The 27,695-nt window shown below is 42.8% G+C and overlaps 1 protein-coding gene across 1 annotated transcript; it reads right to left on the reverse strand.

Annotated features, from left to right (window-relative positions):
* Positions 1-308: 308 nt before the first annotated feature.
* LOC106567018 (SLIT-ROBO Rho GTPase-activating protein 3) lies at positions 309-27,695 on the reverse strand. The gene is made up of 22 exons (XM_014135790.3): positions 27,496-27,695; positions 21,550-21,633; positions 20,956-21,127; positions 20,503-20,668; positions 19,553-19,615; positions 19,255-19,359; positions 18,939-19,067; positions 16,347-16,568; positions 16,098-16,199; positions 15,698-15,931; positions 15,442-15,526; positions 14,998-15,025; positions 14,787-14,886; positions 14,641-14,701; positions 14,446-14,523; positions 13,748-13,876; positions 13,487-13,592; positions 12,562-12,789; positions 12,416-12,453; positions 12,098-12,254; positions 3,215-3,263; positions 309-2,988 (listed from the first exon to the last, which is right to left on the reverse strand). The coding sequence occupies exons 2-22, from the start codon at positions 21,608-21,610 to the stop codon at positions 2,824-2,826; spliced, it is 2,478 nt and encodes an 825-aa protein (XP_013991265.1). The 5' UTR covers positions 21,611-21,633; positions 27,496-27,695; the 3' UTR covers positions 309-2,823.

The raw sequence follows: 27,695 nt of genomic DNA on the forward strand, positions 1-27,695 counted from the left end.
AACGGGACAGACTACAGCTGACTTTTCTGTCCAGCTTCCCATTGACAGCATGACTAGCCCAAACCTAAAAACTGAATCTTCCCTAACCCAAACCCTAACCTAATTTTAACCAATTCAGAAATGAAATATCAGTTGCCCATCAGCCACATCCCATTAGTTTTCCCCATCCAGAACATCCAGTACTCCTACAACATAGGACACAAACGTACTGCATCCTCTCTGTGAGTTGGTGTTGCCATCTAGTGAGCAAATGTTTAACTGCAAATATCTTCTCAGTATCCAGTACGATGTGAAGTACAGACCTACAGTAACATGGGAACATAAACATTTATTCAAACAATCATCAGATCCAGAAAGCTTTATAAAAATAGCAATACAACATTTAAAAGTTTGTCGTTATCAGTAGCTCAATGACTCCATCACAGACAGGAGATCTTGCTGGTACAGGTTAAAATGGACATTTCATCTGATAAAGGGGATAGAACATATGTCTTATAGGATCTCTATGATAAAGACCATATGGCCTTTGAATGTTCATAATTATAGGCCTACCCAAACATGAACCGTGAACTGACAAAATCAGATAGGGAGCACTTGTCTTGGTGTTGGCATTGCACACATTGGGCATAGAGGGCCTCCATAGGCCCATAACCACAAGAGCATAGAATACAAACAACACTGATAATAGTGCACATTCCAAGTCATTGTGGGTAAAATAAGTTATGATATAGCAACTCAATCTGCCATTGACTGTGTAGCATTGGCATACAGTGAAAGTCACTGGGGTCACTGGAGTGTGTCACTGGGGTCACTGGGGTTCAAACAAACAAAGCCTGGTCCCAGATACAGATCTGGGATCAGGCTAACCAAAAAAGGCTTCACAGTAGGAATCAAAACCCGTCTGTCCACTTGCAATAGCAAGAATCCCCTTAACCTGTTAGGGCTAGGGGGCAGTATTTGCACGGCTGGATAAAAAAATGTACCCGATTTAATCTGGTTACTAATCCTACCCAGTAACCAGAATATGCATATACTTATTATATATGGATAGAAAACACCCTAAAGTTTCTAAAACTGTTTGAATGGTGTCTGTGAGTATAACAGAACTCATTTGGCAGGCAAAACCCTGAGACATTTTCTGACAGGAAGTGGATACCTGATGTGTTGTATTACCTTTAAACCTATGCCATTGAAAAACACTGGGGCTGAGGAATATTTTGGCACTTCCTATTGCTTCCACTAGATGTCACCAGCCTTTACAAAGTGTTTTGAGTCTTCTGGAGGGAGATCTGACCGAACAAGAGCCATGGAACGATGATGGCGCATTAGACACCTGGCGCGCGAGTTCATGTTGGGTACCCTCGTTCCAATACGTTATAAAAGAGAATGCATTCGTCCACCTTGAATATTATTCATGTTCTGGTTAAAAAAGGCCCTAATGATTTATGCTATACAACGTTTGACATGTTTGAACGAACGTAAATATATTTTTTCCCCTCGTTCATGAAGTGAAGTCCGGCGGGCTTAGATCATGTGCTAACAAGACGGAGATTTTTGGACATAAATGATGAGCTTTTTTGAACAAAACTACATTCGTTATGGACCTGTGATACCTGGAAGTGACATCTGATGAAGAGAATCAAAGGTAATGGATTATTTACATAGTATTTTCGATTTTAGATCTCCCCAACATGGCGGCTAGTCTGTATCGCAACGCGTATTTTTCTGGGCGCAGTGCTCAGATTATTGCAAAGTGTGATTTCCCAGTAAGGTTATTTTTAAATCTGGCAAGTTGATTGCGTTCAAGAGATGTAAATCTATAATTCTTTAAATGACAATATAATATTTTACCAATGTTTTCTAATTTTAATTATTTAATTTGTGGTGCTGACTTGAATGCCGGTTATTGGAGGGAAACGATTTCCTGAACATCAACGCCACAGTAAAACGCTGTTTTTGGATATAAATATGAACTTGATAGAACTAAAAATGCATGCATTGTCTAACACAATGTCCTAGGAGTGTCATCTGTTGGAGATTGTAAAAGGTTAGTGCATAATTTTAGCTGATTTTATGGTTTTGGTGACGCCTGTCTTTGAATTGGCACAACATTACACACAACTCTTGTAAATGTACTGTCCTAACATACTCTAAATTTATGCTTTCGCCGTAAAACCTTTTTGAAATCGTAAAACGTGGTTAGATTAAGGAGATGTTTATCTTTCAAAGGGTGTAAAATAGTTGTATTTTTGAAAAATTTGAATTTTGACATTTATTTGGATTCAAATTTGCCGCTCTTGAAATGCACCTGCTGTTGATGGAGTGCACCACGGGTGGGACGCTTGCGTCCCACCTAGCCCATAGAGGTTAATGATTACAATCCAATGCTTTTCAAATCCATGGTGGGGAGTGTGCAAGTGCACACTTTGGGAAAAGTGTGGAGAATGGGGACACAGCCCTACAGTGAAAATCAGAGTGGGGGTCATTGGGGTGTGTTGTATCAAACACACTAACAAAAGTCTTCACAGTAGGAGTCAAACCCTTTTGTCTGTGACTGTCCATTCACAGGCTTCACAATGAAGGCTGCTGTCTGAGCAGACTCATACACTACAGTGAACTGACTGCGGTTCATGTAACCCAGCCATCTGTAATCCCACTGTCAAAGGCTGCTGTCGCAACCTGTCATCCTACACGGTGTCATCTCGTCTCTCGTCTCTTTCGTCTCTCTCCTTCCTTTCCTTCCCTCTCATTCATGTATTCATCCATCTAGCCATTAATTCATTCTGGTCCCCTCTCTCTTTTTACCAGTCCAGTTGGTCAGATCTAAACAGGTCTTTCCCTTCTGCGCCCAACCCCTCCTTTCTTTTGCTCTGGAGGAGGTTGGGAAGAGCGGGATGAGGTGACCGAGGGGGTGGAGGAGGATGGAGGAGGGAATGATTGTCGAGCGATAAGCTCCTTGAAGACAGAGCTCATCTGGTGGCAGACCTCCTGTGAGATGAAAAGAGGGAATACGGGAGGAGAGAGGAGGGGGAAGAATAGAGGACAGAGATGTTTTTCTTCACTGGACCGGAGTGGACTCCCTCTAGCGTGGTCGCATACCTCTTATTATGCACGCTTAGTGAGTTCAAAAATGACAACAGTAATTGCAACAGCTGCTGCCGGTAATTACAGAAATAAAATATTAAATATGAGCTTAATGAAAAACATGTCAGACCTTGTCAACCTGAACTGTTATATCTTCACTGGATGACAGGTCCTGGGCTCTGTGAAAAACAGAGAAAGAGAGAGAGGGGAGAGAGAGAGAGAGAATTTCAGTTCCCCTGCTTTAGCTTATTTAGGTCACTACAATTTATGACAATGAGTGCTAAAACAATACAACAATAACAAGTCAATATACCCTGTGAATATCAGAGTAAATGGTACATATTACTACCGAAGTTATGGCTACAGCAGTGGATGCTCCTAAGAGGAGGAAGGGGAGGACCATCCTCCTCAGTGAATTTCATAAAAATAAAACATTTAAACAGTTATCCTTTTTAGATAAAACTATACTAAATATAATCACATATATAGTCACCAAATAATTGATTAAAACACACTATTTTGCAATGAAGGTCTACAGTAGCCTCAACAGCACTCTGTAGGGTAGCACCACGGTGTAGCCGGAGGACAGCTAGCTTCCGTCCTCCTCTGTGTACATTGACTTCAATACAAAACCTAGGAGGCATGGTTCGCACCCCCTGCCATAGACTTACACAGTAATTATGATGACAACTTCCGAAGGACATCCTCTAACCGATCAGAGCTCTTGCACATGAACTTAAACGTTGTCCACCCAATCAAAGGATCAGAGAATAAATCTAGTACAGAAAGCATAAGCTACAGCTAGCTAGAGCTGCAGTGCATAAAATGTGGTGAGTAGTTGAGTCAAAGAGAGAGAAAGACAATAGTTGAACAGTTAACAAATTCATTTCTTCCTAAATGAAGGAAAAGCGAGAGCGAAAGAGAGATTTTGTGAATTTTTTTCACTTTCAGTTTCACTTACTTAGCAAATGCAGCTAGATAGTTTCGCCTACTCAAACACCCTGCTCAAACAGAGGATGCTATGAAAGCTAGCTGGCTATGACTATCCAACACAACACTGTCTCTTTGAAGTCAAGGTTTTCCTAATTTATTGCCTCTGGGGCCCCCGTTGTAAGTGCTAAATTGCTTACTGACTGTACACTGTAACGTTACTGCATGATTGTAGTGAGTTTATTTGTCACGTCCTGACCATAGTAAGATGTTATTTTCTATGGTAGAGTAGGTCAGGGCGTGACAGGGGTGTTGTGTTTTTCTATGTTTTCTATATCTATATTTAGTTCTAGTTCTCCATCTCTATGTTGTTTTTTGGGGGGATGATCTCCAATTAGAGGCAGCTGGTCCTCGTCTCTAATTGGAGATCATACTTAAGTAGGGTTTTTTTCCACCTGTGTTTGTGGGTAGTTGTCTTCTGTCTAGTTTCTGTACCTGACCGAACTGTGCGCTTTCGTTTTTCTCTTAGTTATTTTTCCTTTAGTGTTTTGAGTTATAATAAAGATTCATCATGAGCAATCAACACGCTGCGCCTCGGTCCCCTCTTTACGACAGCCGTAACATTATTAACGCGTTAGTTCTATTATCTATGTTGACTATGATGTTACTTTAGCTAACATGGTGACAATGATGTAGGCTGTGTGTAGCAGTTATGATATAGTTTGGCTTGGAAAGCTTTTATCGCCTGGTCACATACAGCTGATGTGCTGTGCATTGAAGTCCACAAGCGAAGGGAAAAGGTGAGAGGTGGAGATCACATAGATGCGAGAAGGAATACAATCTGGCTGCTATGAAAGTGAACTGGATTTTCATTCTGCTGATTCTGTTGAAAAACAATTCTTAAACGGAAGCAAACGGGACAAAATTAGGATAGACATACCTGAATTTGTCCAATAGAAACTCTCGTTTATAACTGTTGGATTAATGATTACACCCTATATCATCTAGACGCAGGCAAGAGTGTGCAAGGCGGTATTGAATGTGTCACTGTCTGTCACCTCAAATTTCTCTCGACCTGTGTGCAACTACGTTGTAAACTTCATTCATAGGCTAGGTTTTAGCAACCTCATGAATGGTATAGGGAAAATTTGAGTATCATGTAGTAGAGGTCGACCGATTAATTGGAATGGCCGATTAATTAGGGCCGATAAAATTTATAAAAAAAGTAAAGACCTTTATTTAACTAGGCAAGTCAGTTAAGAACACATTCTTATTTTCAATGACGGCCTAGGAATGGTGGGTTAACTGCCTTCAGGGGCAGAACGACAGATTTTTACCTTGTCAGCTCAGGGATTCAATCTTGCAACCTTACGGTTAACTAGTCCAACACTCCACAAGGAGCCTGCCTGTTACGCGAACGCAGTAAGAAGCCAAGGTAAGTTGCTAGCTAGCATTAAACTTATCTTATAAAAACAATCAATCAATCATAATCACTAGTTAACTACACATGGTTGATGATATTACTAGTTTATCTAGTCTGTCCTGCGTTGCATATAATCGCTTAGGTACACGTTGCTCCAACCATAAACATCAATGCTTTTCTTAAAATCAATACACAAGTATATATTTTTAAACCTGCATATTTAGTTAATATTGCCTGCTAACATGAATTTCTTTAACTAGGGAAAATGTGTCACTTCTCTTGCAAACAGAGTCAGGGTATATGCAGCAGTTTGGGCCGCCTGGCTCGTTGCGAACTGTGAAGACTATTTCTTCCTAACAAAGACAGTCGACTTGACCAAACGGGGGATGATTTATTAACAAAAGCGCATTTGTGAAAAAAGCACAATCGTTGCACGACTGTACCTAACCATAAACATCAATGCCTTTCTTAAAATCAATACACCGAAGTATATACTTTTAAACCTGCATATTTAGCTAAAAGAAATCCAGGTTAGCAGGCAATATAACCAGGTGAAATTGTGTTATTTTGCGTTCATTGCACGCAGTCAGGGTATATGCAACACTTTGGGCCACCTTGCATTGTTGCGAACTAATTTGCCAGAATTGTACGTAATTATGACATAACATTGAAGGTTGTGCAATGTAACAGGAATAACGTTTTGTTTTTGAGATAATAGTTTCCGGATTCTACCATATTAATGACCTAAGGCTCCTATTTCTGTGTGTTATTATGTTATAATTAAGTCTATGACTTGATAGAGCAGTCGGACTGAGCGATGGTAGGCAGCAGCAGGCTCGTAAGCATTCATTCAAACAGCCCTTCGCAATGCATTGCACTGTTTATGACTTCAAGCCTGTCAACTCCCAAGATTAGGCTGGTGTAACCGATGTGAAATGGCTAGCTAGTTAGCGGGTGCGCGCTAATAGCGTTTCAAACGTCACTCGCTCTGAGACTTGGAGTAGTTGTTCCCCTTGCTCTACATGGGTAACGCTGCTTTGAGGGTGGCTGTTGTCGATGTGTTCCTAGTTTGAGCCCAGGTAGGAGCGAGGAGAGGGACAGAAGCTATACTGTTACACTGGCAATACTAAAGTGCCTATAAGAACATCCAATAGTCAAAGGTATATGAAATACAAATCGTATAGAGAGAAATAGTCCTATAATAACTACAACCTAAACCATCTTACCTGGGAATATTGAAGACTCATGTTAAAAGAAACCACCAGCTTTCATATATTCTCATGTTCTGAGCAAGGAACTTAAACGTTAGCTTTTTTACATGGCACATATTGCACTTTTACTTTCTTCTCCAACACTTTAAATAATGCAAAAACAAACCAAATTGAACATGTTTCATTATTTATTTGAGGCTAAATTGATTTTATTGATGCATTATATTAAGTTAAAATAAGTGTTCATTCAGTATTGTTGTAATTGTCATTATTACAAATAAATACATTTAAAAAAAGCGGCTTTTTTTGGTCCTCCAATAATCGGTATTGGTATCGGCATCGGCGTTGGAAAATCATAATCGGTCGACATCTATCATGTAGTAGCCTAAACGTATCACTGTTACATTGAACTGAGTGAATGGAATTTGAATAACAGCCATCCAATATGCTGTAATAGAAAAAAGGCCATGCTCATGAAAAAAATGGCACTGACCGCCACTGGACTACAATGTGGTTTAAAGTCTCAGTGGTACAGGTACCACAGTGTCAGGGGAAATATCTTTGATGGTACTTGTGGTGTTATTTGCATATTGCATCCTGATTGGCCATATACTGTGGGAATGTAGGGGTTCATGAGGAAAGCATATCTCTCTCTCATGTGGCTCGTAATGTGAAGCAATGTGAAGTTAGCAATAAATGTGCCTTCATAAAGATGCACCGTTAGTAATTATTTTACTCACGTACAGACAAGTTTGATTACACGACATGGTGTTAGAAGTGGACTAGAACGAGTTACTAACAGAGTTTAGCTTACAGTACCTGGTTGAAAACTTTTGGGAAGAGAATCGAGGAGGCTAATCAGCATGGAAGACATTGCGGGAGAATCTTCACAAATCTATCGAGGAGAACCAGGTAAACACTCTCATGTACTGTATGAGAGAGGACGTTTTGAAGGGTCTAAACCTAAACGAACTCGAGGAAAAACAGTATGGACAAATAAGAGACAGATTTCATGCATTCTTTATTGTGAAAAAGAATGTGATCTATGAGCGAGATCACTTTAACATGTGGAGACCGGGGGAAAATGAAACAGTGGATTATTTTGTCACAGCCTTATATGCCCTAGCTGTCACGTCCTGGCCAGTATAAGGGTTAATTGTCATTGTAGTTTGGTCAGGACGTGGCAGAGGGTATTTGGTTTATGTGGTTCGGGGTGGTATGTTTGTTGTAGGGGATTTGATTTATGTATTCCGGGGTTTTTTGGGCACTGTTCCTTGTTTATTTATTTCTATGTTGATCTAGCTGGTTGTATGTCTATGTTTGGTTAATTGGGGTTGGGACTCTCAATTGAAGGCAGGTGTTGTCTATTTGCCTTTGATTGAGAGTCCCATATAGTAGGGTGTGTTTGTCTTTTGTGGGAGATTGTTTGTGAGCACTGCTTGTTGAGCCTGCCACACTGTTGTTAGTTGTGAGTATCATTTATTGTTTTGTTTTTTCTATGGATGCTTTACTCTTTTTGTGAATTAAAAGAATGAGTATCCATATACCCGCTGCATTTTGGTCTTCCCTGCAACACCACGACATAATTCGTGACACTAGCAGAATATTGCAATGATGGACTAGACATGATGAACTAATTAAAGACAGGCTAGTCATTGCGTCTGTCAGAACGTATGCAGCTAGATAAAGATCTCACACTAGAGAGAGCCATTGAGATGGCAAGGCAAACTGAAGAAGTGAAAAAGCATCACAGTTGCCTGCGAGGTGACACAGTAACAACAAAAGAGGCATGCTCAGTGGATAGAGTTATGCAGAAAGGCAGCCAGTGGACACAGAAATTCCAGCGTGAGAAAGCTAGCCATGAAAATGCTAATGACAAAAAGTCAGTGTCAAAACTGTGGCAAAACCCCTGCACATCCAAGAGCACAGTGTGCAGCTAATAAAGTAGTGTGTCACTCCTGTGGGAAAAAAATGGCATTACCAACGTGTGTGTATGTGATCAAGAGCCCTAAACGAGGTTCAAGAAGATAGCATTTTCCCAGGAACAATAAAAGCAGGAGGTGACCAATGGACGATTGACATTCAAGTGATGAACAGAAAAGTGAAATTCAAAATAGACACTTGTGCCGGTGTGACTGTTATCCCATACAATGTGTTCAATCACATTTGACGGGAACCAGCAAGCCAGCTCTGCAAAAACCAACGAAACCTCTGCTAGGACCAGGAAGAGCGCCGCTGGACATGATCAGCGTCACAAGTCTGGTTCTAAGAAAGGGAGAAAAGGAGACACTGGATGACATGTATGTCATCAGAGATCTACACAGCTTTACTAGGCAGACCAGCGATCACAAAGCTTGAGCTAGTTGCTTGACTCCACAACATTGATTTACACACTGAAAGAAAGCTATCCAAAGCTGTGCAGCGGTCTTGGCACACTACAATAACCAAATACCATCAAGCTGAAACCCGGCTGCCAAAATTCAAGAATGAGCTAGATCGCAGGAAAGGTTTTCACCAGAGTGGAGGAGCCCACGGACTGGTGCGCCGGCACGGTGGTTGTCCCAAAGAAGAAGAGAGACGTGCGGATATGTGTTGATTTCACCAGTCTCAATGAGTCAGTGTGTAGAGAAAAATACATACTTCCCACTGTCGAGCAGAACTTTGGCTCACTAGCCGGGGCGAAGATCTTCCATAAGCTCGAACCGAACATGGGATTCTGGCAGACGCCGCTAGCCGAGGAGTCAGTTAAGCTAACAACCTTCATCACACCTTTCGGACGTTACTATTTCAACGGTCTGCCTTTTGGCATCGCTTCAGCACCTGAAAACTTCCAGAACAGAATGGTGACAGTGGTCACTGAAGGCCAGGAAGGTTTGGTCTGTCACATGGATGATCTGTTGGTCTGGGGCCAAACTCAGGAAGCGCATGATGCAAGACTTCATGCTTCATTGCAGAAGATGGAAAAAGCCGGCTTAACTCTGAACATGGGCAAATGTGACCAGGCAAAGGAGGAAGTGAAGTTCCTGGGCCACATTATCTCGGACAAAGGAGTACAGCCCGACCCAACAAAGACAGAGGCTGTCAAGAAGTGTGGAGCCATCCAACATCAGCAAGCTACAGAGTTTTCTAGGATTTGTGAACCAACTGTGAAAGTTCATCCCTCTGTTAGCAAAAAAGGACAAAACTTTCAGAGACCTACTCTCAAAGAAAAAACACTTGTACTGGGGGAGCCTTCAAAGAGCTGAAGGAGGAGCTGACATCCACACCCTTGCTAGCCCTGTACGACCCAAACAAAGAGATCAAGGTGTCAGCCGATGCGTCTTCCTACGGACTAGGAGGAGTGAGTGCTGCTGCAGAAGAAGAGCGAGGAATGGAGACCCGTTGCCTACGCTTCCTGGTCTCTCACAACGACCGAGCAGAGATACGCTCAAGTGGAAAAATAAGCTCTGGGGCTGACATGGGCATGTGAAAGTTTCAGAGACTTTTTGATCGGTCAACACTTTCAGCTGGAAACTGATCACAAACCGCTCCTGAGCTTTCTGGGGAACCAACCCTTGGACACCCTTCCTCCACCAATCCAACGCTGCAGGATGAGATTTATGAGATATTCCTACAAGATTGCTCATGTCAGTGGAAAGAGTCTGTGGACTGCAGATACGCAGTCACGTGCGCCAGTCAAAGCCAAAGCTACTGCTGCAGAAAAGGAGCACATGGAGAGCACAAATACATATGTGGATGCCATCATGGAACAGCTTCCAGCGAGTGTTTCCTACATGGACAATCTGAGAGAACCGACAGTGTAGTGTATGCTTAAACATCATGACAATGTGTCAGGAAGGATGGTCTGAGTTCAGCGGATGCGAAGGACCGCTGAAACTGTACTGGGCAGAATGCGCTTTTCTCACAGTGCACGACTGTCTTGTGTTTAAAGGAACAAGACTTGTCATTCCATCAGCCTTACAAAATGATGTCCTCACTAAGCTGCACAAGGTTCATCAAGGTGTGGTCAAGTGCAAAGAACGCACACAACAGGCTCTATGGTGGCCTGGACTCAGCCAGCAAATGAACGGACTTGTGCTTAAATGCAGGACATGCATCAAAGAGTGCACAAACCACACAGAACCACTCATACCGTCACATCTTCCAGAGAGACCCTGGCAAAGACTGGGAGCAGACTTGTTCACTCTGAAAAGCACCACCTACCTGCTAGTGGTGGACTACTTCTCAAGGTATGCGGAAATCGCAAACCTGTCACTAACAAATTCTGCGGATGTCGTAGTTCATCTGAAGTCCATCTTTGCCCGCCATGGGGTACCTGAGGTCCTGCTTACGGACAATGGGCCTCAGTTCCCCGGAAGACCCCTTTCCAACTTCGCTGCAGAGTATGGATTTTGCCATGCCACCAGCAGTCCAGCAGCAGAACGCTCAGACGGTGAAGAACCTTCTCAAGAAAGCAGCTGACCCTTACCTTGCTTTGCTGGCCTATCAGTCAACTCCACTACAGAATGGCAATTGCTGATGGGACAAAAGCTTCAAACCACAGTGCCAACACTCCCATCACTGCTAGACCCATCACTCCCAAACACAGCTGCGGTCAGCTCAAAGGAAAAAGGAGAGAATGATTTCGGTACAGCAAGGTTTCAACAAGAGTCACAGAGTCAGCGACCTCAGCAGACTCTCACCTGGAACACAGCAGTGGATGACTGACTCAAAAGTCCCAGGAACAGTGCTGAGGGAACATGCAGCACCACGATCTTACATGGTGGAAGTTCCCCACGGGTATGTCCGCAGGAACAGACATCACCTCATCCCTATGGATGGACCTGAGGACAACAACGCTACGCAGGAGAAGATTCAAGTGTCTTCACCACTCCGACACACTCCATTGTACCTTCTACACCCAGAATAAGGTCTGGGTGAGCAATAGTTAAACCTCAAAGACTGGATTTATAAGCCAGAGCAACAAGAACAAAAGACTGAGCTCAAAGTTAAACAAATAAATAAGACAAAACAGCTGTCAAGTTGCTACAGTTCTAATTTACCTGTGGGGTAGATTTGTGTTTAAATAAATTAGACATTTTGGGTTAAAGTTTACAGAAAATATTTTACGTTCATGACTATGTAGAAACGTTCTAGAATAACTAGGCAGGAACAGACCTACTGACGTAAGAGCAAAATAAATCCTTGAGTTCTATTGAGACAAAGGAAGTCTAAGCTTTGTTCTCTGAAAAGGGAAGATGTGGTGTTCTGAATATTGCATCCTGATTGGGCATATGTTAATGAGGGCCTGTGGGAATGTAGTGGTTCATGAGGAAAGCATCTTTCGCTCTCATGTGGCTTGTAATGTGAAGCAACTTGACGTTAGCAATAAATGTGCCTTTATGAAGGTACACCGTCAGTAGCTATTTTACTCACATACAGACAAGTTTGATTACACGACAGTACTTACTCTTTGCGTGTGTAGCGGGGGGAGCGGGGCCTGCCATGTAGAGCCATGGGGATCTGTATGGTGAACTTTTCTCCAAGGGACACACTCCCTCCTGCTGGGGATTGTCTGGAACTGCTGCTACTGTTGGATCGAGATCGCTCTCCCTTTGACTCTGACTCTGGATCACAAAGAGTTCTAATTGTTTTTGGACTGGGACAATGCACATCAATCAAGATTTCTGTGAATGTTTCTCATAAAGCATAGATGGAAAAACAATATCCCTGTGTCAAATGACTGATTCTCAAACACACATGAAGTTAGCAGCCGGCCCCTTCTCACCTTTACTGAGGATTTCTGAATCCCCTTCTCCCTCCTCACTGCAAAATAAACACAGACGATCAACATCAAGTGTATGTGCCTGAGTATGTGCTTGCGTGTGTGTTTTGTCTAGGTCACTGTCCATTTATCTATGTGTTTTCTGTCACCAGTCGTCTTGCTCCAGCGTCATGCATTTCTCATACACCGGTCCCTGTAGCTCGGTCGGGCTGGGGAAGATGCTCTCATGCTGCAAAATGATGCCCTTCACCAGAGAGTTGATCTGAGGCTGCAGAGTAACAACATCCTCATCCTGTAACCCTCTCACCAGACTGGGGCCGAAGCACACGGCTAAGTTATAGGGCTGCATCATGTTCTCATCGCTGTACTGGGATACACTGGGGGAAGAGGGGGGGGCGATAGAAGGGGGAGCAAGGGGAGAGAGGAAGGGAGGTAGAGCGAGAGAGTGGGTGGGAAAAAGAGAGAAAGAGAAAGCGACAGAGAGAGAGGGGGAGTGAGGGGAGGGAGAGAGTGAGTGAGAAAGAGAGGTAGGGAGGGAAAGAGAGAAGAAGAGGGGGAAGGAGAGAGAAAGAGAGAGGGAGAGAGAGAGAAAGAGAGAAGAGGGCAAGAAGAATAAGAATAACAGAATAAGTTCAAGCTCTTAGTGCTGAACCAAATGGCTCCCTGACCCTTTGAAGAACCCTTTTTGGTTCCAGGTAGAATCCTTTTGGGTTCCATGAAAAATCCTTTCCACAGAGGGTTCTACCTGGAACCAAAAAGGGTTATCCTATGGGGACAGCCGAAGAACCCTTTTGGAACCCTTTTTTTGTAAGTGTACTGCACCACTTTTGACCAGAGCCTATATAGGGAATAAGGTGTCATTTAGGACGCAACCTAAGTGTGTTTTAGAAAAGAGCTATCTAATCAAATGGCTGCTTCTCTCTTCTTTGAACAGAGGGTTTTCTTTGCAATACTGACATTTGCAAGGGCTTTGTGGTAAGTGTATGGTTAGTTCCTCTTGACAATGACAGTAAAAAATCCCAAATAAGTGTTTGTTCCTGGACAACGCTTTAGAAATAGAACAAAGATACTTACTGATGGAGGAATGCAAAGAGGTATCTCATGACGATGATGACAGGTGGAGGATAGGAGGATATGACTGATTTGAGTTTAGCTGCTCTCTCTGTCTCGTTATCAATCTCTGGAAGGGTTGGGTGCAACAAGGAGAAAGATTAAGGAAAAAGCATATGAAAAGCTACCCAATGCAGACATACACACACTCACACAACCCCCACTCCCCAACCACCCACCCACCCTCACACATACATACACCCAACCCCCCACGCACACACTTACCTGCGTACTCCAGGAGCTGAGTGGTGCTGTCCTGAGGAAAGAGAGGTTTCTCCAGGGTTCTGAAGTAAAGCTTCAGTACTCCTGCTACTAAGTCCATGTCACACATGCTGTCTGCCAGGGGGTCCTCTCCTACAGGGAACACCAAGGGCACATTGCCCACCATTATTAAGGATCAATACTACAGCACTGGACTACGGCTTCCATAGACACCAGACCTAGGTTAAAATAATATTAACTTTCTATCTAAATACTCTGACTGTTCAATTGAGCCTGCCTGAGCTTGCAGTTTTGGGAATATACCATTGGTTACATTGCGTCATGCCAGCTTAATCCAGTAAAGACAAATGATCTGAAACAGATACTTTGAACCCAGGTCTGTACAAGATGCAGCTAGAGCAGCAGGCAAGGAGCAGGTTGATGCTTACTGGGATGAATATTGTCCTGGAGGCAGCACTGAGCGGTTTCTGCCAGATGGGCTAGCCGCAAAGTCAAAATTGGCTATATCGTATAAAAACAAACAATTAAGGTTAGGGTCAGACATAAGGTTAGCAGTGTGGTTAAGATTAGGGTTCGGTTTCAAATCTGATTGTATTACTTTGTGGCTAGGCCACCTAGTGACTACCCTGCAGAGCTGCCTCCCGGACAAGATTCATTCCAATAAATGCCAACCTGCAGACAGGGACAGCAGACAGGCCTACCTCTCTCAAACGCATCTCTCAGACTGTTGACCTCGGCCTGAGACCCTGGTACTCTGAAGATACCCTCATGGTGGAGACCTACAGTTTAGGATTGATTGACAGACATGAAGGCCTTCATAGATACACGCTACAGTCCATTAGCTGTTTGTAATATACAGTATCAATATGCACCAAACATGCACAATAATGGCTCACCATTGAGGTTGATGAAGCGAATGCAGCTTTCCACAACCACTGGGATCTCTTGGCCCGATGCCTGACAAAATTGTGAGAAGTTTATTGAAATCAGGATACTAAGGAGGAGAAGGAAATGTAGACAGACAGCAACAGTAGGCTGGCACCTGTATGAACGAGAGCATGTCTCCAGTGAAGAGTTTGTGAGTGAACTGGATGCTAGGTTGACCCTTCACCCTCACACGAACAGACTTCCTGGAGATTTCTCTACAGTGGGGAGAAGACACACTAGTCAGTTGACTATAAGACAGTGCCCTAAACTGTTATGTTACTCTTATGAGGCAGTTATAAAGGCCTTACAGAGGAATGTAACTCTACCTGGGTTGATGACCATTGGTTGCTTCAGCTAGGGAGGGAAGAAAAAGAAACAATTTGGATAGCTGTAACAGCTGTATTATAGGAAATGAAGAGCCAAAATGACACTTGGGCAATTAAGGAACAACAATGAGTGTACTGTATATGAGGTTATAGTACAAAGTCATGCCGAACTGTTGTGTTTGTATTCGAGAGCTTGGAACTATAAGGTTCTATCTGACAAAATAGGATTCTGCCTTTAATGTTCCGGACCCTCATTGGGTTTAAATGGTGTCAGCCATTTTTGTTCTTGTATTCTTTTGAACATAAATTGGGGCATTTAGAGTACTGTATAAGTAGAGACCATTGAACAGAACAAGGCTATGTCAATAACTACATTTGGACAAAAATGCAGATAGAAACTTATCGTCCCAAGCTCTCATATTGTAGAAGTGGTTAGTGCTGTACCTTTCTCTACAGCCACTTTAAGCAGATCATGTTTAGCCTGTAGTTTGGATACCAAAGAGCTTTTACAGAGATACTCCTTCACTTTCTGAGAGAAGAATCAAACACAATTCAAAAAAGTCATCGTCATTGTCGTTGTCATCATCATCATCATCACCTCCACCGTCATTTCATTTTCATCATTACTGTAACCCCCACTATTATAGTGCACTACTTTTGGCCTGACCCTTATGTGTACGTTAGTTTAATAATGACTCACAGTACAGTAGAGGATCTCAGTCTCCTGCAGGTTGGCTCTGCGTCTGGCCAGACTAGGTCTGCTACTGCTGCTGGCCAGGCTTTCATTGCTTCCCCCCTGACCTTGGCTCTGAGACAGGGACTGAAGATAGACCTGGGAGCCCTGGGTCTGGCTGCTGGAGGGTGGAGGATCTAAGTCATCATCACTGATACCTTCCAGCAGGGTAACGCGGGCCGCCCGTAGAGTCTTATCTGCCTAGGAGGGAGAAAGTGTGTAGTGAATATATTGGAATCTATCTTATCCACTACAAGGTCGATTTTAAGCTTTTGAGGGAGTCATGGCCCGGTTACTGTAAAGCATTTTGTGTCAACAGTTGATAAAGGCTTTATACATTTGATTGATTGGGTGTACTGGACTTTACCTCCTCCGTTTCCTGGGTGAACCCGGTGAGTTTAGATTGTAGTTGTTGGAACCTGGTCACCATCTCACCCCTAATCTCCTGCTCTGCACTCACCTCAAACACCTGAGAGGAACAGGGACAGGGAAGAATCAGGGGATATCAGACAGGTGGGAGCAAAGACGTGACGTCGAGGTACACAGCCCACACACTCTCACATTCTCAAACATAGTCACAGAAAATGAAAGCACCCCCACAACCCATACACCCTACCTGGTCTCCGTCGTGTGGCTGATAGTGGAAGCGGAGGGGCAGACAGAAGGTGTTGGTGTGTGTCTGTAGCAGGTTGTCTCTGTCCTGACTCTGGTCCAGTTCAGACACAGCACTTTGGAGCTGCTGCAGCCCTACACTCAGGTTCTGCTGACCCCAGGACCGGCTGGACAGGTAGGCGCACAGCACACGGGACAGAGACAGGTGGTAGCCCACATCTGAACACTGAGAGAGACACAGAGAGATGACACTGGGATAAGATGATGTGTTTATGTCGTAGGCAGGGTTGGGGTCAAATCCATTTCAATACAATCAATTCAGGAAGCAAACTGAAAAATGTGAATTGGAATACGTCATGCAGGTCTTTTGAATGGACTTCAAGATTATTTCAAGAAATCCGTGAAAATGCGGTCAAATAAGGTACACTACCGGTCAAAATTTTGAGAACACCTACGCAGTCAAGGGTTTTTCTTTATTTATACTATTTTCTACATTCTAGAATAATAGCGCCGACATCAAAACTATGAAATGACACAAATGAAATCATGTAGAAACCAAAAAAGCGTTAAACATATCAAAATATATTTTATATTTGACATTCTTCAAATAGCCACCCTTTGCCTTGATGACAGCTTTGCACACTCTTGGCATTCTCTTGTCCAGCTTCACCTGGAATGCAGTCTTGAAGGAGTTCCTACATATGCTGAGCACTTGTTGGCTACTTTTCCTTCACTTCGTGGTCCGAATCATCCCATACCATCTCAATTTGGTTGAGGTCGGGGGATTGTGGAGGCCAGGTCATCTGATGCAGCACTCCATCACTCTCCTTCTTTGTAAAATAGCCCTTACACAGCCTGGAGGTGTGTTGGGTCATTGTCCTGTTGAAAAACAAATGATAGTCCCACTAAGCCCAAACCAGATGGGATGGCGTATCGCTGCAGAAGGCTGTGGTAGCCATGCTGGTTAAGTGTGTCTTCAATTCTAAATAAATCACTGACAGGGTCACCAGCAAAGCACCCACACACCATCACACCTCCTCCTCCATGCTTCACGGTGGGAAATACACATGCGATCATCTGTTCACCGACACCACGTCTCACAAAGACACGGCAATTGGAACCAAAAATCTCCACTAGTCTAATGTCCATAGCTTGAGTTTCTTGGACCAAGCAAGTCTCTTCTTATTATTGGTGTCCTTTAGTAGTGGTTTCTTTGCATCAATTCGACCATGAAGGCCTGATTCACACAGTCTCCTCTGAACAGTTGATGTTGAGATGTGTCTGCTACTTGAACTCTGTGAAGCATTTATTTGGGCAGTAATTTTGGAGGCTGGTAACTCTAATGAACTTATCCTGCAGCAGAGGTAACTCTGGGTCTTCCATTCCTGTGGCGGTCCTCATGAGAGCCAGTTTCATCATAGCCCTTGATGGTTTCTGCGACTGCACTTGAAGAAACGTTCAAAGTTCTTGAAATGTTCTGTATTGACTGACCTTCATGTCTTAAAGTCAAGATGGACTGTCATTTCTCTTTGCATATTTGAGCTGTTCTTGCCATAATATGGACGTGGTCTTTTATCAAATAGGGCTATCTTCTGGATACCCCCCTACCTTGTCACAACACAACTGACTGGCTCAAACGCATTAAGAAGGAAAGAAATTCCACAAATTAACTTTTAATAAGGAACACCTGTTAATTGAAATGCATTCCAGGTGACTACCTCATGAAGCTGATTGAGAGAATGCCAAGAGTGTGCAAAACTGTCATCAAGGAAAAGGGGGACATTTTTGAAGAATCTCAAATATAAAATATATTTTGTTTAACACTTTTTTGGTTACTACATGATTCCATATGTGTTATTTCATAGTTTTGTTGTCTTTACTATTATTCTACAATGTATAAAATATTAAAAATAAAGAAAAACCCTTGAATGAGTAGGTGTTCTAAAACGTTGACCGGTAGCGTAAATCTAAAATTATATTTGTGTTTGTGGATAAATTTACTTCTGCCAGACATCTTTTATGACATTTTTGTGCTGAAGAGCATTGCGTTACATTTTTGCCCATGAAAGGCTATTCAAAAAGCATACAAAAGTTCAAAACTACTTGCCGCGTCACTTTCATGGCATATTTCAGTTTACTTCCTGAATTTAATTGAATTAAATGGACTTGACCCCAACCCTGCTTGTAGATAACATGTTGGATGCACATTGTATTGTAAAGTATCGTAGTAAACCTTGGCTTGTGTGAGCCAGAACGGCTCATAGAAGCAGGAGCCTATCTCTTGTTTCTGTAGTGTGGTGTACAAGTCCACCCCTTGGACAGGACGCTAGTCTATCGCAGGGCCTTACCCTTAATCTATCAACTTAATGCTTAGTGCCAGGCAGAGACGCCTCGGATCCCATTTTTACAATCTTTGATATGACTCGGCCGTGGATCGAACTTCCATCTTTCCAATATCAGGGCAGACACTCTTACCACAAGGCCGCTGAGTTTGCATCATTGCATTGCAGTCATTGTGTATTATGGCTGGTACTTTTCAGTATAATCCAGTGTCTTCCCTATTGGCGCCAGACAGCATCTGTGAAGCACCACTCACATCTATGAGTGAGGAGATGTCCTGGAGATAGTACTTGTTCATGGAAGCGTTGGCTGCAGCTAGGTTGAGGAGGTAGTCGTTTCGAGCCTTGGTGCACTTCAGCTGAATCTCCTGCACTTTACACTGTCTCTGGAAACACACATCGAAATGAGCCATTACACACACACACACACACACACACACACACACACACACACACACACACACACACACACACACACACACACACACACACACACACACACACACACACACACACACACACACACACACACACACACTAATTTTGAAAAAAGGAATGTGAACTGTTATTTACTTTCTCTATCTTCTTAGAAGTGCCTTGTTTCTGTTTCTCTGCTTCCTTCAGCTTTCCCTCTGCAGACACATAATCTGAATGGTACTGGTAGTAGGTCTTCCATGCCTGCAAGCCAGGAGAAACACACAAACATTGAAGCACACGCGCACACACACACACACACAGAGAACATTCATCAACACGTCATATCATGCAAATACCAAGACAACTACTTTACATATCACCATGTTCTATTTTAGAAAATATGACATACTTTGTTTCTTAACTGGTGTCTGTTTCCCACACATGTTGGACTTACTGTCTGTAGCTCTGTGGTGACTTTCAGTAGACCATCCTGTAACTGGCTACAGACATCTTTACTCTGGAAATAAAGAAATCAACCAATAAATGTGTTAGATGACTAGAGAATCAAACAGAGGCCGAGGCAAAGATAGAGACAGATTAGAGATGGAGAGAGAGAGAGAGATTAGAGATGGAGATAAAGACAAATTAGAGATAAAGACAGATTAGAGATGGAGATAATGTCATGTCCTGACCAGTAAAGGGGTCTATTTGTTATTGTAGTTTGGTCAGGACATGGCAGAGGGTATTTGTTTTCATGGTTTTGTGTATGTGTTTAGATAGAGGGATATTTTGTGTAGAGTGTTTCTGGGGTTTATTGGTGTAAGTGTCGATGTAGAGGGGGTAGTTGATTTAGGTGGTTCGGTGTGTGTGTGTGTATTGTAAAGGGGTATTTGATTTATGTGTTCCGGGGTGTTGGGTATGTTCTTGTGTTTGTATTTCTAAGGGGCTGTTCTAGTTTTGTATTTATGTGTTGGCCTGGTATGACTCTCAATCAGGAACAGCTGTACATCGTTGTTGCTGATTGAGAGTCATACTTAGGGAGCCTGTTTTCACCTGTCACTTGGTGGGAGGTTATTTCCGTGTTTAGCGTTATGCCTTACAGGACTGTCTATCGTCGTTGTGTTTTTGTATACGTGTTTTGTTTTGGTTTCCCTTCTTTGTCCCAATAAAAGAAGATGAGGGTACATATACCCGCTGCGTTTTGGTCTCAACCTTACGACACCCATGACAGATAAAGATTAGAGATGGAAATAGAGACAGATTAGAGATAGAGACAGATTAGAGATTGAGAAATGTACAGATTAGACATAGGAATATGACTCCCCAGGACTCCCTGGAAAATAGTGCAAATGTTACTGAGCGGACTATCCTGGCTGAATGAATCAAATGAAGATGGAGCAGTACCCTCTTGGCCAGGCGCTGTGTGATGTCCAGACAGTGAGTAAGGGGCTCGGTTAGGGTGGTCCTACATATTTCACTCAGACCACTGTGGTCTCTGCTCTCCTGTCTGGTCTGAGACAAGAGCACCAGCCAACACTGGGCCACTGACTGGCCATTACAGGGCTCCTTCCTGAAAGATAGAGGCACAGGGAACGGGCCATGGTTTAAACATAGACATGGTTTAACCATAGAGTTACAAGAATGGAAAATACTAGAATGGAAAATTAAAAAACACTGGTTCTTAGTTCTGGAATAGGCTTAATCTGTGTCTGGGAAACATGTAATTTGTAGAGTGGATTCAGAGACACAAAGACCATCTCAACTCTAGCCTGATCCCAGATCTGTTTGTGACGTCTTGCCAACTCAATGACCATAGGACTAACAGACATAGCACGAACAGAGCTTGGAGCAATTTACCTTTTGATTTTGGAGGTGAACCTCTCGGACAATTTGTCAAGCGAGCGTGCATACTCCCCTTCTATCTCACTGCGTCTACGCAGGTAGTCTGTCAGGTCCTGAAGCTGCTGAGATTTCTGCTCTAATTGCAGGTCCAACACCTTCAACTGGTCCAACAACTGACAACGCACCTCTTGGGGTGGGAGCAGGAGAGTGGGGGGCAGGTAGGTGAGAGAGAGAGAGAGAGAGAGAGAGAGAGAGAGAGAGAGAGAGAGAGAGAGAGAGAGAGAGAGAGAGAGGTTGAGAGTGATATACAGAGGGATGCCTCCATTTTGTTTACTGATTTTGAATAGTGAATGAGTTCTACACTTCCACTTCCTGTACATGTAGACCTTCAACCAAATGCTGAAGGTGACGGTTGTGTTGTACCATTGAGTCCAATGTGTTTACAGTCAATAAGCATTTAATATGGACTCAGTCTGTGACTAGACAGACATGCATGGAACTAGAACTATGTTGTACCAACCGGAGGGCGGTGAGAAGAGAAACATTAAAGATGAGCAGTACAGTAGAGTAACGTTAGAGGGTAAAAACAGTAACAAGGATTTCCCTTACCTTTGATTTGTGTGTCATAGTCTAGAACACCCACTTTTCTCAGCTTCACATTTGACGTCATTGTTGCTCTGACAAGGTGAAACCCTGTTGCAAAGAGATGTCAATAATTCCACAAGGTTTTCTGCAATAGTTCAACCTGAAACGTGACAACCAACCTGCTACCTAGTTCCTGGCAAAAACCCTCACTGTACCCATACTTCTTAGAGAGTATATGTATGTGTGCAGCTAATGACCCTACATCCGGGACAAAGTCCACTTGATTATTGACCTAACTCTTGAAAACCTTTCGGTCTATGCTTGTAGTGTACACTACCCTGCTGCGTCTTGATACAATCTGTTCCAAACACTTTGTAACAACGCTCTGTGACACTCTTTGTTTACAATGCAGACTGACAGACTCCACAGTATCCACGTATTAGAGATAGACTGACTGAGACAGACTGACTGAAATAGAGTGACTGTAAACAGTATTCTCTTACTGTGACACATCTCCTAGTTCAAGCCAGCCTGCCTCTGAAGCAATAGCTGCGTAAAAAGCCAGTTGGCATGTAATGCACCGCTCTGCTCACGCTGCTGCATAACTGTAGTATGCTGTGCAAAAAATAGCAGCAGAAACATTTCAGCTGCTCTATAAATAGTACTTTGCCACCGCCACATGGTACACAGCACTGTCACTGAGGGGATGTTTGTTTTACAAGCTACGGGTGGTTTCACTAATAGATTTAGTAATAACTGTAACCAATGTTCCCTCTAATTATTTTCGGCACTGAGCAAATTTCAGGTCTGCTGAGCGCAAACTTGAACGGTGTGAAAATTCTATGCGTGCGTTTACTGTGAACACTGAGGATGTAGCCACTTTAAGTTACAGTTTTAACAGTGGCCTTGTAGGCTATTGTGGCTATTTGATCATAATGTAGGCCTACCAAAGTGGCCTACCATCAAAAACAATGGAGAAAATGCATGCAGTTTACAGTAGCAGCAAATGTGTGGTGTTCAATAGCTTACATTCCATGAGACATTTGAGAAGAAAAAACAGACAGGGCTTGACATTAACCTCTTTATCCACTTGTCTGTCAGACAAAGAGGTGACTGAAAATGTTGTTGTGTTGTTTGATGCAAGAAACTACATTACAAAATAAAACAAATTATTATTCCCATAACATTATTACAGAGGATCAGACACATCGTGCTACTGTACCCTCTGCCTAATGGCTACTTAGCTTATTCAAGTCTGTCTCAAAATACAAAAAAAAAAGCTCTTTATCTGACTCGCTTTTCAAAGATGTCTAGTAATTTACACATTTGTGCTCTTGTAGGAAGCAATCACTCCCCTATTGCTGACTACAAGTGATCTATAACTGGGCTAATAACTCACTAACAAGTAAAGGATATTAACAAAATGTGCACACGCGGCTATATGCAGCTCTCACTTTGATCTCAAAACAAGCGCATCTACTCACGACTGATCATGCTGTAAACACAGTCCAGTTCAATGTACAGTGCATTCGGAAAATGTTCAGACCCCTTGACTTTTTCTACATTTTGTTACGTTACAACCTTATTCTAAAATTGATTAAATAATGTTTTCCCCTCTGTACTTTGCTCCGTTCATCTTTGTTTCGATCCTGACTAGTCTCCCAGTCCCTGTGCTGAAATCATCCCCACAGCATGATGCTGCCACGACCATGCTTCACCATAGGGATGGTTGAGGTTTTCTCCAGACGTGACGCTTGGCATTCAGGCCAAAGAGTTCAATCTTGGTTTCATCAAACCAGAGAATCTTGTTTCTCGTGGTCTGAGTGTATTAATGTGCCTTTTGGTAAACTCCAAGCGGGCTGTAATGTTCCTTTTACTGAGGAATGGCTTCCGTCTGGCCAATCTACCATAAAGGCCTGATTGGTGGAGTGCTGCAGTCCTTCTGGAAGTTTCTCCCATCTACACAGAGGAACTCTAGAGCTCTGTCAGAGTGACAATCGGGTTACTGGTCACCTCCCTGTCCAAGGCCCTTCTCCCCCAATTGCTCAGTTTGGCCGGAGGGCCAGGTCTAGGAAGAGTCTTGGTGGTTCTAAACTTCTTCCATTTAAGAATGATGGAGGCCACTGTGTTCTTGGGGACATTCAATGTTGCAGAAATGTTTTGGTACGCTTCCCCAGATCTGTGCCTCGACACAAAGTTAAAGGGTCTGAATACTTTCTGAAGGCCCTGTACATGGCCGCACCGGTCTATAGGCTGAGTAGTGTGTGTCAATGTAATAGAATCCTTCTCGGATGTGTTCTGCCTACAACAAAATCTCTTGCATAGTTCGTTTTGTTTCGGTATGTTGAGTTGAAAGTGGCTAATATTGCGTTGATTCGATCACAATTCCCACAGTAAAGAAAACGTTGCTAGTGTTAACAGAGAACACTTGAGAACAGTGGTCACCAACCTTTTCTGAGTCAAGATCACTTTAAATCAAAATGCAAGCCGAGATCTACTGCTGAGATTTTGTTTTATACCTGACTTAAAAAATGTAAGCCTATGCACATTAACCAATCAAAAACAGTACTGTAGCAATGAGGTTTGTGAAGTAAGCTATAGGCCCAATGCATTATCACCGCATATTGGCTTTGCTTGAATTGCCCTGCCAATTGCTGTTCGGGCCATTTAAAAAAAAAAAAAAATCAACTTTTGAGGTAGACTATATGATCACAACGGTAATAGTGTGATCATATAGTGAGCATACATTTAAATAATCTGCTTTCTATTTTTATTGGGCTAATGGTGCCTGAATCAGAGGGTCAGTCTCAGCTGATGGAGAGAGCAGCAGACTGAGGGTTCGCCTCTCATCATTCCCCCGCTCTCCCTTTCCTTCACTGACACTGACCAAAAAGGGACACGGTCTTCCAGCTGATGACGAAACTCGAGTCACACAGCATTATTTCTGCCTTACGCACAAATTCATGTAGTTACTACTACGAACAGAGAAAGTTAACAACTACAACGCAAGCATATTGATTCGCTTCCCTACTCATTCATTACTGCTGCAGTGCTTGTTGCAGTGCTGATTGGAAATAGGAAGAACGTGCATTTTATGGCTTATAAAAGTGTTGAATACAAAGTGTTGACAGTGCTGAGTAAGAACTTAAACATGAACTCACTCATAAAAACAGCAGCTCTTCGCTGTGTTGACAGTCTCTCTCTAGTCGTGGTTTTAAACGTTTTGACATCTCACAGCATCAACTTTGCTGTATCTTTCTTTTATGCCTGCTACGTTACTGCAGACAAGGTCATCTGAGCCATCCTTCGGTCAGAGGAAGTCTTTTAGTGCTCTTGATTTGCTTTCTGGGCCCGCCGGGAAGGCAGTTTGTACCTTCAGACACATGACATGGTTCAAAATGGAACTACGTAATGTTTTTTACAGAAATGTTTGCCGATCGACTAAGAATGCCCTAGAGATCGACTTTCGATCGCGATCGACCGGTTGGTGACCGCTGCTCAAGAAAGTTGAGTGAAGTTCCATCTCCTGATTCTCTCTGTGGGCTGATATTTCTGCGTGGCAGTCCCCGTGGGGAGCTGCGCGGCAGTCTCGGGGCTACTGCCGCGAACAGACAGACAAGACACAGCACACACAATCCTTCAGTTCTAGTTGACATGATTTGCAGGTTATATCAGTTTACAAACTATTAACTACAGTTACTGGTTTATGACAACATCATTTCATGACAGTCAGCCCAAGCCAGCCAATGTTGCTTTTCTGTTCAATAGCATAGGACTGGTGTTGTTGGCATAATAGTGATCTGATGATCCAACATAATTTTCCCTTCTTCCTCTTTACGTTGGATCCAGAGTCATTAACTTGTCCAGTGGATGAGAGAAAAGAGAAGTCTTTATGGATTCGTGTTGTTTGTTATTCCTTATGTTAGGTACTGTTAAAGGCCTGAGAGGTGGATCAATTAACTACACTTCAACCGCCATTTATGAAGTTAGTATTATTGGTAGACTAACAGTGAAATGTTTACTGAGGAGCCCTTCCCAACAATGCAGAGAAAAAAAAAGAGAAATAGAAAAATAATAACATGGGGAATGCAGTTACCTTTAGGGGAATGATTGATTGAGAGCTTAACCAGTCAGAACATGATCACTGCCTGGACTTATGGTTATAAACTGCACTTGAATTACCCTTCATGAAGTTAGTAGTTCAAATTATTGGCATCTGTCCTGCCACTCTATTTCTCTGTTGTCGGTCTGTCACATAGAGACACCTCTAGTGATCTTTAGAAAGGGGAAGACAGGGGTGGTGTTTCCTGTGCTAGGGGCAGGCACACACACACACACACACACACACACACACACACACACACACACACACACACACACACACACACACACACACACACTGAGGAGCAAATGAGGACTCACTTGGCCTTCCCTAACTAGTCACTTGACTTCTCTCTCTCCGTCTGTCACATCACTCTATCACTCTTCACTGGCGACTAACTTCCTCTTCTCTTTTCAAAAAAGCATTCTCTTAACTTACAATTCACTTCTACATGTCACGCAGCTGTTTTACAGTCTTCCCAATCTCACTCCCTTTCATTTCTTTCAAACAAAACTACTTTTGCCTGTGATTTCTTCAGTCCATCTAGATAGGCATGCCTATAGGTTAATCTATGTATGAGCCTGTAGGTTACCTATAGGTCTATTGCATCTCCATTTGGAATTTGTAACACACTTCATCTATCTTAATAAAATGCATTTTAGAAAGCAGATGATGTACATGCAGAATGTTGTTTTTACAGCTTTGTCACCCTTTCCTTTCTCCTTCTCTCCATTCCTCCACTATGTGATCATCATTGAATCCCCCAACAGGAATTGGAGTTTATTGCCATCATCATCAGGACATAGGCAGGGTACCAATTCTTAACTGACATTCACTGGTCAGTTTTAACTGGAAGACTCTTTTGTAGTTGCTGTATCTGATCAAATTTGATATGATCTAAGGCTCACGCTTCGAACACACCGACAGCCTCTTTGCGCAAAATGTTACGCTGCATCATCTGGATATGTACGCAACAGAAGTTCAACATTCACCTTCTGATACCATTTCTGTCAAGCCGTCTACGCACACAGTTTGACGCATACGATCGATAAATCAAATGTACGCACCACACCGAACACACTGCAACTGCCTCTGCAACGCAATGCTGCAAGGCAAACGCAGCGTTTCATTGGAAATGAATGTCATAGTGTAACGCCCTGGCCATAGGGAGGGGTTTTTGTTCTTTATTTTGGTTAGGCCAGGGTGTTACATCGGGTGGGCGTTCTATGTTCTTTTTTCTAGGTTGGTTTGTTTCGTTGATTTTGGCCGTGTGGCTTCCAATCAGGCACAGCTGTAGTTTGTTGTTGCTGATTGGGAGTCACACATAAGTAGCCTGTTTTTCCTTAGGGTTTTTGTGGGTGATTGCTTCTGTGTAGTGTTTTCTATTTTTGTTCATGTAGGACCAGACAGGACTGTTTGCTGTCGTTTCTGTCGAGTATTTTGTTTATAGTGGTTCATTTGATTAAATCTTTAAAATGAATACACATCCTCCGCTGCATCTTGGTTTTCTTACGACGACAGCCCTTACACATAGTTACATTGGTATAGCTACAATGTCATAGTAACAATGTCATAGTTACAATGGTATAGTTACAATGTCATAGTTACAATGTCATAGTTAAAATGTCATAGTTACAATGGTATAGTTACATGTATTGCCATATGTACTAATTAGGTGTTTCCCAGTTTATGGTCCAACCACAACCACACCTAAAGGTCACAGTGGGGTGAGATACAAATTGAGAAATACAGTATTCATAACTATCAAACAGCAAATAAACCACATTCACAGGAAGTAGAGAAAAAGTAACCTCACAAAATGGGAAATAAATGGTCTAGTTATTCTGTCATGAAAATGTGATTCTTACCTGACTGAAATTAGTTTTAATACTCTTCTTTCCACAGTGAGTAACATTTATCTCCAAACGATAACTTCTCTCTTCCTCCTCCTTACGTTAAATACATAAACCTGGGTGCTCTCTCTCTCTGTCACAGACACACACACACACTGTTCTGTTGCCCCCTAAACACACTCTCTGAGACATCCTGTGACAGCTTGTGAAAGAGT

The sequence above is a fragment of the Salmo salar genome, chromosome 13 (assembly GCF_965601325.2).
Source record: "Salmo salar chromosome 13, fSalSal1, whole genome shotgun sequence".
NCBI lineage: Eukaryota > Metazoa > Chordata > Actinopteri > Salmoniformes > Salmonidae > Salmo > Salmo salar.

Coding starts and splice junctions, on each gene's coding strand:
- LOC106567018 (XM_014135790.3), bottom strand. CDS start 21,610: ATGACGTCAAATGTGAAGCTGAGAAAAGTGGGTGTTCTAGACTATGAC. Junction 21,128..21,549: donor CTATGACACACAAATCAAAG/GTAAGGGAAATC, acceptor TCCCACCCCAAG/AGGTGCGTTGTCAGTTGTTG. Junction 14,524..14,640: donor TCGCTTCATCAACCTCAATG/GTGAGCCATTAT, acceptor CCTAAACTGTAG/GTCTCCACCATGAGGGTATC.